The 13,843-nt window shown below is 36.0% G+C and overlaps 1 protein-coding gene across 1 annotated transcript in view; it reads left to right on the top strand.

The window, feature by feature from the left end:
* Window positions 1-13,843, top strand: part of lrp1ba (low density lipoprotein receptor-related protein 1Ba) — a 228,098-nt gene that overhangs the window by 57,476 nt on the left and 156,779 nt on the right. Inside the window, 6 exon segments of the mRNA XM_043222495.1 lie at window positions 2,426-2,545; window positions 3,978-4,106; window positions 6,678-6,935; window positions 7,302-7,464; window positions 8,588-8,810; window positions 12,421-12,607. Of these exon segments, the coding sequence (XP_043078430.1) occupies window positions 2,426-2,545; window positions 3,978-4,106; window positions 6,678-6,935; window positions 7,302-7,464; window positions 8,588-8,810; window positions 12,421-12,607 (1,080 nt within the window).

Here is a 13,843-nt window from a genome sequence, read left to right as displayed (position 1 = left end):
CAGACTCAGCACCCTTCCTGGACCGCTGCCGTTAGCACTACATCACCCAGCGAGTGTTAGAGGAAGTAGGGCTCCTCACTGAGAGAAAATCACCTTGAGGAGAGCTCTGGAGTTCACTGGAGATAAATCCTGTTGTGTAGGAGCCCGACTCGCAGCGAGAGTCCACCCGTAATGGCCTCCTTCCCGCTTGGAGGAGATTAGTGTGAATCCGGGTGGCAGCGAGTGTCCTCCAGTAGCTGAACACATTCGACACCACTCGCAGTGTAAACAATGATTTTGACCTATTTTTGAAGTTAACGTTTGAAGTTTGGGTTCCTAGCAGAAGCTTTGATTTCTCTAAAGACTAATTCTCATCTGATAATCAGCTCTCCCATCTGCTGTTTTGAATCGCTGAACCTGATTTTGCTGAGTGCGACATGTTCCTGGATGAACATCTTTGTTGACCCTGGAACAACTTTGTGATTAAGCAAAGTTTATAGTTTTCGTGGCTTACAGTCAGTTTTGCTTATACATTTTCTTTTGCTTTTGGGCATTAGGTCAAGATTACATTTTTGGATCAAACTCAGCAAAATCAGGATGTGCGATTTGAATCCGAGACATCTAGTTTCCTCCTCTTACATCAATGCTTTTAAGTTTTCACTCATTTTCAATGCTGCAGCATTTAAAGCCAGTTGCCTTTGGAAATATACACACATTCACATTCTTTTTCCTTGATTTATTTCTGTGAACTTTCTGTTTTTCATACCCAATGGGCAAATACTGACATTAAATGTTTTTACGGGGTTATCAAAAGGTCTTTTCGAAATAATATTGGGAAAGTCAAACTCTGTTGGGCTAGATAAGTGTCAAAAATACGAAAAAGTCAATTGTCTTTTATTAGAGGTTTTTTTTTTACTTTTTGGAGATCAACATTTACGATTGCAGTAACCGCTTTTTCTTTTTTTACAATGCCAGAAGCTTTATTTACACTTTTTGTTGAGGTTAAATCATGTCAGTTTAATTTCTCAAGTTTTATGTCATTTATATGTTGGTTTGGCGTGCTGTTGCAACATTTTACAATTAGTTATTCCGGCTTCCTCCTCGGTCATATATTTCGCCATATTTTTGGCACAAGTCTAATGCACATGAAGTCCATAAATTTTTTTTTATTTTTTTCAGTGGGGAAGACAAAAGTCTTGGATTGCTTTTAGTGTAATTATTGTTTTGTCAAATGTTAAACAGATGACAACTAGTCAAGCCAGGGGTTAGTAATAAAGGGTTAGTTTACTCTCAAAATGAGTGGTTTGTCATTATTTACTCGCCCTCTTGTTGTTCACGTCTGCTTTTTTTTCCACCTCCTTATGTGGAAAACACAAAATATGTGACTTGTGCTCTTGCTGCTCCCGGTTCTTGTTATGTGAAAGAATAAAATTACAGACTTTAGTGGCTCAGACTCTCCATCTGCATAAATAAATAAAGAATCCTTTATAGCCGAGATTATGAAATATTTCAAGAACTGTTAGTCGCTTCCCATTGCTAGTTCCACACATAAATAGTTAAACATCTTTCAGCTCAAGTGGATACACATTCCCTGTAATAGATAAAAAGCCATTATATTTCACTTTCAGTTAAACTCATATTGTAAAACGCTTTGCATTACCCTTAAACGCTGTGATACATTTTTAAAGAAGTACTTAATTTAAATCTGTCAGACTCGAGCCATTCTGAACGCACGCCTCGGGTGGGTCGATGAATTTCTCAGTGCGATGCTTATTATTAATGTGGGCTCCGTAGCAAAAGCACGTTAAAAATCTCTCTCGCTCACGATTAAATGGCTAAACCGTCTGCAGCTTTCCCTTTCTCATAGTATTGTCACGCACTTGAAACCGTCACAAATGACGAAAAACGCAAAGGTGACCTGTTAGCCACACCCCTAGATGAATAAAAACATCAAATGGGTGCTATGGCTATTGTAATTGAAACAGACTGCCACCCAAGCTTTTATAAATCACTGCTATTTTTCAACCGCTTCTGGGATCGATATATAAAGACGGGGTCATCTTCATTTGGCGAGCAATCCAGGAGAATATGGTCGTCAAAACGGCCCTCATTATGAGGCTGTACAGGTGATAAATATTGCACAATGGGCCTTAAATTTGTGCTCCACCGTTGCGTATTGACAGCGATTTGGAGCGTGAGCTCCCCGGGAAGAATTGCATCCACGGAAACAGGCCTTAAGTGCCACTTAAAAAGCGCTGAATCATGGTCTCGTAATGAGGCTGCATCTGTTCAACTTTTAAAAAATGATTTCATACTGGTGAAATGGCATTGTGCTTTTATGGAGGGTTTTGTCAAGTGTAAATGCATGTTCATTGGAAGGGACAAACTCTGTGCGCGGTATTAAGACCGTGAATCAAAGTTTAAATGCGTGTTTGTGTCTTCTCAGAGTTGGTGCGTAGCTGCAAGGAGCGAAGGTGTCAGTTCGACTGTGTGATCATGAGAAACGGGACGGCCTGTTTCTGTGGGGAAGGTTACGAACTGGACGAGGACGGGAGGCAGTGTCGAGGTGAGGGTTGGTTGTTGCCATTTGAACTCTGTCTGAAGAGTCTGACATCTTTTGAAATGTCACCGAATTTAATTGTAGCACTTTACTGTAGTCATTATTACGAGTAGGAAGCACAAAAAAGTTTAAGTAAAAAACAGCTTGGATGCTTTGGACACAGCCAAAAACTAGAAAAGTCAAAGTCACTAGCCAAAAAGATATGCAACGTCTGTAAAGTTGTTGAAATATATATATATATATATATATATATATATATATATATATATATATATATATATATATATATATATATATATATATATATATATATATATATATATATATATATATATATATATATATATTATTTAATTTTTTTTTAATTGTAAAATAAAAATATAGGCTACAAGTTACATACACAATATATTGTATTATTTTATAATTATAATAGAATAAAGCAGAAAAAAATTTTCCGACCTAAGTGACTAGAACGCACCTAATGTTATGGTAACAACTTGTCAGCGTAGCTTTATTACAGGTAATAAAAAGTCCCATAATATGCTTTCCAGAATAAAAACTTCATTTGAGCTCTGACTGAAATATTTGTATAAGATTTTATCCCTATATTCAGTACCTGTCTGCCTAATGAAAAATATTTAAAATAATTGAAAGAGCTTTTTTTTTTTGAGCTATGCTAAGCTAGCAGGCTAAGCTGTTAGCTACCTGAAAATGTTTACATTTTACCATATCTAGCTTTGGTAATGTGATGCGTACATTTAAAATCTAAATAACATTTGTACGATTATAGTACTTATAAAAATAAAAGTCTCAGAAGCTTGTGATGTTTTGTTTTATTAAAACAAGTTTTTCTTAACCAGTTTGATCTATCTTAACCTAATAGGCTACAGTATGTTATTAGCAACCTTAAAATATTTAAGTATGACCATAATTCGAAAGATAGTAAATCAGTTTTTCTTAAAATCTTTTTAATCAGACATCAGATAGAGTACCTATGACATTTCTGATAAAAATGCCATGCATTTGCGTTATAAGCTAGTAAGCTGTTAGCTAAGTTATCACCAAAAAATATTCAAAAACAAATATTCACATTATTTCTAATTAACTTCTCTTTTTTTGCAGTTCTAATCATGTACAGAAAAGAGCACTCATTAAAAGTTACCTCAGCTGATATTATTTTTTGAGGTCTCTAGAAAATCTAGTTGTCCAATGCATGATCTCGAACCTCAGAGAAATCATTGTTGATTTTGTGATAAATTATGGTTATGTTAACCAAAACAGCAATTTACTCACCCTTCCCTCCCCAAACATGCATTTGCATATTCATGTTTCTTTGATAGGTTGCTGCGGAATGGTGACATTAAGAGTTGGGTTTGCATATTTAGGTCATGTTTGAGCACATTTAGCGTTTAATAAATAGCCCCGCTGTTGCCCGCAGATCATGATGAATGCAGGGATTATGGGACATGCAGTCAAATCTGTATGAACACGCAGGGATCGTACAGATGCGCTTGCACAGATGGCTTCAGCCTGCAGGCCAACAGACGATCCTGCAAAGCCAAAACAGGTGAGTCCATTTATCATCCGCGTTAGTTCTAGTTCTAGTCCAAAAAATAAGAGCATTAAGCAACATGTATTTTACTTTGATCTTCAACGGCGCTTTAAAAATAAGTTTAAAATTAATTTAACTCATACATTAATCGAATGTTATCTCAAGTTACTGCGCTAAGTGCTGGAGAGATGGATGACTGGTCTAAATCTGTAAGAGAGTAATAAACTAATAATAAACTGATTTTCAGCACATTGCTAGTGCTAAGGGGTGCTGATTGGGGTTTAGGGTTGCTAGGTTGTTGCTAAGGGTTTTTTGAGGGTAGTTGCTATGTGGTTGCAACAGCGTTCAGGACCTAGCTTGTTCACTGTATGGTTTAGAATGGATTTTAACACATGCTGTGATGTTTGCTAGGATGTTCAGAGGGGTTTTGCCAAGGGGCTCTGGAAACCATTGTTATGTGATTCTGGTAGTTGCTAGTAAGTTGCTAAAGTTCTGCTGAGTTGTTAATGTATTTCTAGATGCCTTCTAGCTAAGTTTAAGTTTTAGTGCATTGCTACAATATGTTGTTGCTAGGGTTAATTGCTAGCCTGTTGCTAAGTGATGGTTTTTAAAACATTACTATTTGGTTTTGATAGTGTTCTGAGTAGTTGTTAGCCGTGTGCAATTTTTTAAAAAAAGCTTGTTTTTTGTTATTTTTTCTTTTTATGCTGTTTTTTAGATCCAATGCTATAGGGTTTCTGGGGTGTTTTAGGAGTTGCTAGTTAAGGAGTTCTGAGGGATTTTTTTAGCACCTTGCTACAGAGTGTGGTTGCTGTTCTGTGGTTTTAGCATATTATATATGACTTCTAGAACATTTTGAGTAGTTGTCAGCCAGTTACCAAGAATGTTTTACAATATGTGGTTGTAGGAGGTTCTGGGTTATTGATAACCAGGGGTCTGAGAAGGGTTCTAGCACTTTATTATGTTGTTTTTAGGATGTTTTCTGTAGTTAACTAGTTGCAAAGGATTTCTGTTACTAACCATTTTGCCCATTGATATATGATTTGGTGATTTTGGTTGGCTGCTTTAAATTTCCTGTGTTTTTTTTTGCTACAAAATGTAGTTGAACAGCCAGTTGCTGACAGGCAACTGAAGTTTTCCTGAGTGCTTTTAACACATTACTATGTGGTTTCTGAGTAGTTGTTATATGGCTGCTAAAAACTTCTGAAGGTTTTTTTTAGCATATTGCTCCGGTATGTTTTTTTTTTTTTTTTTTTTTTTTTTTTTTGAGGTTCTGGATAGTTGTTAGACTGCTAAGGGTTCTGAGGGTTTCAGCGCATTCTGTATTACTTTATTTTAGGTAGTTGCTAGCCAGTTGCTAAGAACTTCTGAGGGTTTTTTGTGCATTTCTACAGTTTGTGGTTGTTGGAGGACCTGGGTAATTGCTAGCTTGCTATAAGGGGGTCTGCGAGGGCTTTAACACATTGTTATATGGTTTCTAAGATGTTCTTGGAAGTTGTTAACTGGTTGCTAAGGGGTTCTGAGATTCTGGGTGGTTGCTAACCTGTTTCTGATGTGTTTAGCACATTGCTATGTGATTGATGAGATTCTGGGTTGTTACTAGCCTGTTGCTAGTAACAAAGGTATATGTTTTTTTGTTGATATAGAGTTGAAGTATTAGCACATAATAATAGCATTTACCATAGAGAAAAGTCTCTCAAAAAGAACCACTAGAAAATTAATGTTCAATACTGAAAAGAAGGAAAGGTCAACAAACTCCACACTTGACCTTTCAATCAGAATTTAAATTATAGTCGTCTTTAACATCCTGAGAACTAGTCTAGACTAGATGGGTAAACACAATGCACTCTGGGATGTTTGATTGAACAGGGAAGCCTCAACGGAGTAGCTCGGACACAGTGGCAATCATCTGAGTGCATTAGTATAGATGACACTGTCATTCGCCTGACGCGTGTGTCAGTTACACTTATTGTCATCAATATGCAAATGGCCGCCGGCGAGCTGGGCTGAGACAGAGCCGTGGGAGAGATAAACAGGGGAGGCCTTAATGGAAAGTCAATCAGAGCCCATCCAGCTCCGACCTGCGTCTGTCTATCAAATTTAGAGATGATTACATGCTCAGAGTTAATTGCACTTCATGGTGTCTGTTCATTAGTGTGAAAAAAATAAAAAATAACACATGATAACACCGATCATGAAGTTTACATGAGCATAATATGTGTCACCGCAGTTGAGCTTTTTTCCTAAAGTGTGAGCCTCTTAATGAAGCTGTTTTAATTTGTACATAAGCACAAATAGAAGTAAATATTTATATACTGTATGTTCATGTAACACATGATTAACACATGATTTTATATGGGTGTTCCTTCAACTACAAACATTTTTAAGTTCCAGGTGCATGCTTTTGTGATAAGATATATATATATATATATATATATATATATATATATATATATATATATATATATATATATATATATATATATATATCATATGTCAAAGTTGATGTAGGTTTCCAACATGAACCTTGCAAATAATTTATTACAAATAATTCTAAGGACCTGCATTTTGTACTCCCTCTTTCAGATCCTGGTGATAAACCTCCAGTTCTGTTGACAGCAAATATGAATTCTATATCAGTTGTTTACCTCAATGGATCATCTATGCCAAATCTCAAGTCCATGGAGACAAATGGGACTCAAATATTGGACTTTATTTATAGAGAAGAGTCACTCTGTTGGCTCTCAGTGGCCCAGGATACAGGTCAGCTGTGGTGTGCCCGCATGACCAAACTCAAAGGCTTTTCAGAAAAGCACCAGATACGGATAGGTCAGAACCTACAAAGTGAGTATGCATGTCAAGTCTCGAGGTGCAAATTAAGGAACGTTTCATAACTTTGATGATTAATTCAGATCAAGTGCAAACTAATGTCCTTTGAAGTTTTTATGAACTTGAGTGTTGTGTTTAATGTCCATATAAATTTTCTCATTAGTCTTTTTTTTTCATTTCTTTTACCTCTCGAAGTGTTTAATGATCTGCTAATGAAGTGTTTAATGTCACAAGGTGAAATGAGTCAAGTGTGCATGTCAGGTTGTTGAATGTCATGCTTCTTTGAAGCATGCATGAATTATTAATTGTTTCTAACTACCAGATCCCAGTTTGCAAACTTTTGTGTCCCATGTCTAAAAATGAATGGTTTCTTCCATGTAGATGTGGAGCACATGGCCATCGACTGGTTGACAGGAAACTTCTACTTCGTAGACAGAGTGAACGACCGGATATTCGTTTGCAGCGAACAGGGAGATGCATGTGTTACCATCATCGACCTGGACATCCAGAACCCTAAAGGCCTAGCACTGGATCCCATCATGGGGTATGCTTACTAACGCAATTATTAGGTCCTTTGTATAAGATAGTAGCAATGAAACTTTATTAATAATACTGAGGCAGTTTTAACTACCCACTTAAACAATGTGACTGCTACTACAAATAATAAGCCACTAACATATGCATAGCTGTGGTCGCACATCAGATTATATCTGAATGATGTGTAGTTGGCGCCAATAGCCAAGTGGGCAGTGTGCCAGTGTATAACACTGTTGCGGTGCGGGCATGCAGAGTTTAAATCCCGGACCTTTCCTGATCCCATTTCCCTCTCTCACTTCCGCCTTCCTGCCCACTCTAAACTATCTCATCCTAATAAAAGCAAACTAGCAAGAACATTCTAAAAGTAAATAATTATATTACTATTATTATTAAATATATATTAAATTAATATAAATTAATAATTGTAATAATTTCAAAATAAATAACTAAATAAAAAAATAGATAAATATATTTTGTCATACTTTCATTTCACGGTCACTGAAGTGTAAATAACCGATGAAAGGTCAATAATGTGACCTTTTTAGAACCCTATCTAAACAAACAGTTCATAATTTGCTTGACCTATGCAAAGATATTCAGCTATTTGTACTATCTTAAAATGGTTATGCGTCCTAGAGGAGGATCTTGGTTGAATTTTTCATAGGAGTGAATAAATCATCCTTATCTGATGTCGAGTCATCTACGCGTCTGTGACGTGAGAAACTCTTTGGTCTCTCGGTAAACATTCATTTGTATGCAGTGCTGAGTTGTGCATGCTGTTGGGGCCAGTTTGTCGCTTTCAGACGACGAGGACCATTTTTGTGCCAGAATCCTCGTGCGGAGTAATGCGGATGACCTCCCCCTCTCTTATTCCTCTGTCAGTACGTGTTAGTATAAAGAGAAATATCATACTGCGGCCCATTCATTCAGCTCTTGCTCACAGTGCCTCGGTTTAATTGCGCTGTTGTAACTGCAAGCAGTCAGTTCTGGAACAATGTTTTGCAGAATAGAAAAATAATGGGTATGAGCGGATCGATTAAATCCTAACCGGCCTTGACTTTTGATTTCATTTACGCCAGATAGTAAATTCCGGTTTAAAACCGCCCTGTTCTTGTCTTTTCTGTTCTCAGAAAACTCTTTTTCACGGACTACGGGACGATAGCCAAGGTGGAACGCTGCAATATGGATGGCACCAACCGAACCAGGATAGTAGAGTATAAAACCGAACAGCCAACCGCCGTGACACTGGACTTGGTGAGGAAGCTCGTCTATTGGGCGGACGCTTATCTGGATTTTATCGAAGTCGTGGATTACAACGGCAAGAACAGACACGCGATCATCCAAGGAAACACGGTAAGACGTGCTCAATCTTGGTTTGTTCGTACAAAGTCGCTTACCAAATTGCGGACATGTGTAGTAGGTACTACATTTGGTTTGAAAAAAGTATGCGGTACATGAAAGCATGTAATCTGAAAATGGAAGTACGAATTAAATTCATATACTACATCTGCCTACGTCAACCAGTTGGGTCAACTTCCATTTATTCGAATCGAATCCATCATATCCAGAATCTCTGTAGAAGTAGTAGGCCGCATTTCGTTTTTTAGATATTAGTTCACACATTTCTGACATACTACACTTGGCGTACTTTTTAAAATGCTATAATTTCATATACTTTAACATACTACTTTTCTGGCGCACAGTTTTTTGCAAACTATTGTTTGATAGCTATGAATTTGTACATGCTGCAAATTCAGATACGAAATACAAAATGGATTCGCACACACAATTTTTTTGTCACAAACTATGAATTTTGCTGTAATGTTAAACTATACTTGGCGTGCTTTTAATTTTTCCATTTACTGTGAATTTGAAATCTAAGAATATTGGCATATTGTTAATACCGATGAACCTAATACTCTTTTGTTTTACTTGTTTGAGTAACATGGCTTCGGACATACTACTTTACTGACGTGCTATTTTTTAAATACTATGAATTTGGACTAGCTGCTCTTTTGGGGTACTACGTAAATTTGGACTATACTTTACATGTTTTTTTTATATACTATGACTTTGAACATACTACTTTTTCTCAAATCTATGAATTTTGATGTTAATATTGCCGTGCATACTAATCTTTTGGTTATCTATTTATATCATAAATTCGGAAAGTACTTTTTTGGCATATTATTTTTAAATACTAGCAATTCAGACATTTTTTTATTTATTTATTTTTCGCATATAATCAGAATTTGCACATTCTACTCTTTTGGCGTACTATTTTTCGAATCCTCTAAATTCGAGCATACTATTTTTATGGCAAACTGTTTTTCACAAACATATTGGCTTACTGTTAATATTGTCGTACAAGGTTTGGCATAAACGTTTTGTGTGCTGAGTTTAGCATACCATATTGTATAAAATTGGGCATATAAGATGTGTTTCCATTTGCATGTGAATCACCAAATAGGTGGTAAACATGTTGTTTATGCTGTTCCAGATAGCATAAGAAAGTTTAGACGGGCAAAGATTGGTGACCTCTATTCAACTAAGCTATCTGAAAGAAGTCCTTGCCTGTTTTTTACCCAGCTGCCTTAATAGTTAGCAGTAAAGCTGTGATAAATGATGCCCCTTTGAATAACTCTTAAAGCAGTTTATTTTGAAGGCTATAAAGTTTGGCCTCTCCCCTCGAACAGGCCCAAAAGTATGGTGATACAAAATTCATAGCTTCATAAATTCAGTATAAATTTCATCCATAGTTCATAGTACGGGCCAAGGGTACTGTCAAACCCGTGCATTTTTCTCAAAAACAATAGATAATCCATCCACGGTTGTTTATCAGCTTTAAGAGACATCTGGAGTTAACTAATAGCCTGATGCGATATTTAAGAAAAGTGTGTTACAGATTCCTTCTATCCCTTTTGGAAACTGCCTGCGCGCAGGTGTTCATGGTTTACAAGATTTGTATGATTTTCAGACATTTTTCATGCTAAGTACTGACACCCAGTCAACGTACTGCAGGGTTTTCAGAGTTTCCACAGCGATGGCTTGAATTGTTGGCAGCAGTGGTGGTCGCTGTGAATACAAAAATCTTTGTTTGCGGAACAACCTTCCTGTCAACCGTATCTTACACAGTCAGACCTTTAATTGATCAACTATAGTTTTGGTTTGCAATGCATCTTATTCTAAGGCCACAATAACATTTCAACATTTTTTATGATACTATGCAAACATAGTGTGAGTAACTTTATTTTAAATTAAACAATTTAAGCCCACATTTTTCCCAGATATGAAAATATCCAAATAATTTGTTTACATCATTAACAAATTATGAACATTGGCTTACTGTAAATATTGTCATATGTGTTTTGGCGTACATAGTTCATTCATACTTTTTTTTAAATTTATATATTTATATAATATGTGTTTAAAAACCTATTTTAAAGAGTTTTTATTTGATCACATTCTAGGGTTACTATTATGCATACTAAAAACAAACATTACCAATTGTTGCTCTTTTGTAAAATATAACATCAAGTTTTTATATTAATGCTAATATTAACATTTTTTTTTTTTTAATGTAGTGCAGTATTTTGTCATTGCAACATTTTAGTGTAATTTTTACTAGCAACTTCTTTCGGGTTTATATTGTATACCTAAGTTTACTCTTATCCCACAAGAAGTTTATTCATTCTATGACCATACTCAGCAAAAAAATTAAAAAATATTATTTTAAGTACTGTATGTCCTTAATACCTTTCTGGGTCTGCAACATTTCAGTTGTGTTACTGTCTATACATGGTTAGAAAGCTCTCAGATTTTATCAAAAATATCTTAATTTGTCTTCCAAAGGTCTAAGGCGTTTGGAAAGACATGAATGCATGTAAATAGCGATTTTTGGGGGGTAAACTATCCCTTAGAAATATTAATGTATCATGAATAAGAAAAAATCTACAACTACTTTCAACATTGAGAATAATAGAACATCTTTCTGCAAATCTGATTTCCTAAAGATCATGTGACCGTAAAGACTGGAGTAACTATGCTGGAAATTCAGCTTTGCATCGCACAAATTAAATACACAAAAAAACAGAAATAACCTCTTTTGAATTGTAATATTTAATAAATAAATAAAGTGAACATAAAATGAACATAAGAGACTGATTTCAAAAACAAATGTGATCAACTCCAAACTTTTGAATGGTAGTCACCACAAAGTAAACCTTTTAAATGTTTTATGACATTAACCTGGCAAACGCTGTTAAATCCTCTCAGACTTTCTTGCCAGTAAAATAGTTCCAGAATCAACATCCTACTTGTGAAATCGCCGGAAGCATGAGGAAGCATGCAGCCAAACTGTGGCCGTTTATGCAAATTTGTCACATGGATGCAATGTTTGGACTTGTTTTCCTTGACACTTTTGTAACCGCCTCATTGTCCCCAGCCAGAACTGTTAGCCTGGTTGAGCATCGAGTTGTTTTGACCTTGCAGAGTCCTGGCTTCCCACTACAACTCTTTTGTGTGCTTTTTTTTTATTGATTTGTTCATCCATTTCCTGCGAGGCTCAGCTCTAGCATATTCCCTGGGACTCTATCGAAGGCTATATTGGTATTTTTTTCCTCAAAGCTGCCACTAAAAGATAACCTGAAATGAACTCCGCCACTCTAACTCATTTGTTTTTAATGTCAGTCTTTCTCCTTTTTTCCCCGAAATCAAAGCCTCGACGCTACCCGCCGGTAATTTGTAGCACAGATGTTGACATCAAAGATCCCTGCATATTTCAACTGGTGTCTGTCAGGGCTGCTGTTTATTCACCGAATGTTACACTGGCTCTATAGCTGGATGGATTAAAGAAGCAAATTTAAGCAGACGCATTTGTGTCGTGTTCAGAATTAAGTCGAAGAGGTGCCATGGCCTCTAGATGAGTCTTTCTCTTTCCCCATCCCTCTGTTTCTCTTTCTAGGTGTCGCACCTGTACGGATTAGCGCTCTTTGAAGATTACCTGTTTGCGACGTGCTCTGAACCCTCCAGAGAGAGCAAGGTGGACATATTTAGGATAAATCGCTTTAACAGCAGTGACACAAACACCGTTACCACTTTGGAAAGTGCCAGAGCTGTCCGAGTTTATCACAGATTGGCTCAACCTACAGGTAAACGCGTTGTAGGAGTGTGACTAATGTAATCAGCAATGGCTTAGATTAAAAATATAGATACGCTTTAATGTTTTTGGACTGAATTCTATTTAAATGATGATATTAGATCCAGTTTCTGTAATACAAGAAATTAATGCATTTCTACGTGTAAATATACGTTTAGGGCTGGGCAATATATTGCACGATATAGTCAAGCGCATCTCGTCAGTAAAGCCTGTTCTTTGTTTAGCGGTAAATCTCCATCACCAAAAAGTTTACAATGAGGACTACAGTTTCACTGTAAGATGCAAAATCGCAGCTTTGCGAAAGTCGCAAGTGTAAGAAATAAAATCCGAAGAGAGATTTTATGATTTTAGGGTGCTTTCAAGCATTTGTAATGAACTGACCTATCACTTTTTTTTAATCGCATTAATATCAAGTAACATTGGACTAAATTAGCTAGTATTGGGTTAGTATTAGCATGTAGTATTAGTATTAGCATGTGACTTTTTGTCAAGTAGAGTTTAAATAGACATGTGGTCCTTTACATAGTTCAAAACATGGTGTTTTCAACCCAACTTCAAGATTTTATTAGCCTATTTTTTGTTTACCTAACTACACAGTTAGATGCATTTTCTCCATTTAGCATTTATGTAGCAATGAAGAAACAGAGAGCTAAATTTTAAATTAGCATTCAGCCATACTAGAAAGACAATAATGCGTTTATGTCAAAATATTGGAGTTTTTAACGTATATTAGTTTTCCTGTGCTTACGCTACAAATGCTAGTTACGCTACTCATGCTAGTTAGCATTTTGTCATGCAGCATTGCTTGTTGCTTCCTGTTCGTTAATCACAGTTTTATTCACTTTAAAACATTTAAGAAACGCTGGGTTAAATTTTGTATTCGCATTTAGCCATATTGCTAAAAGTAGCTAATAAATTTGTGTCAAAATATCCTAGTTTAGCCAGATGTACAGTATGATCTTTGACACCAACCAAAATATAAAAAATATATTTTCTCTTCCACTTTAACGTTTTTATGCCGATGTTTTGATTTTTTGCTTATACACAATTAGCCTTTTGTTATTAAGCATTTTGGTATGTAGCATTTAGCATTGTTTTCAATTCTGCGCATGAAACACAATTATAATATTTTTTACTCTCCTAAAACATTGAAGAAACACTGGGCTAGATCTTATGTTACCATTTCACTGCGCAAAGTGACTAATGATGTTGTCAAAATATCACAAAG

Source organism: Puntigrus tetrazona, chromosome 22 (genome assembly GCF_018831695.1).
Source record: "Puntigrus tetrazona isolate hp1 chromosome 22, ASM1883169v1, whole genome shotgun sequence".
NCBI lineage: Eukaryota > Metazoa > Chordata > Actinopteri > Cypriniformes > Cyprinidae > Puntigrus > Puntigrus tetrazona.
Note: the sequence above shows the minus strand (reverse complement) of the source record. Positions and strands in the feature narration are given on the sequence as shown.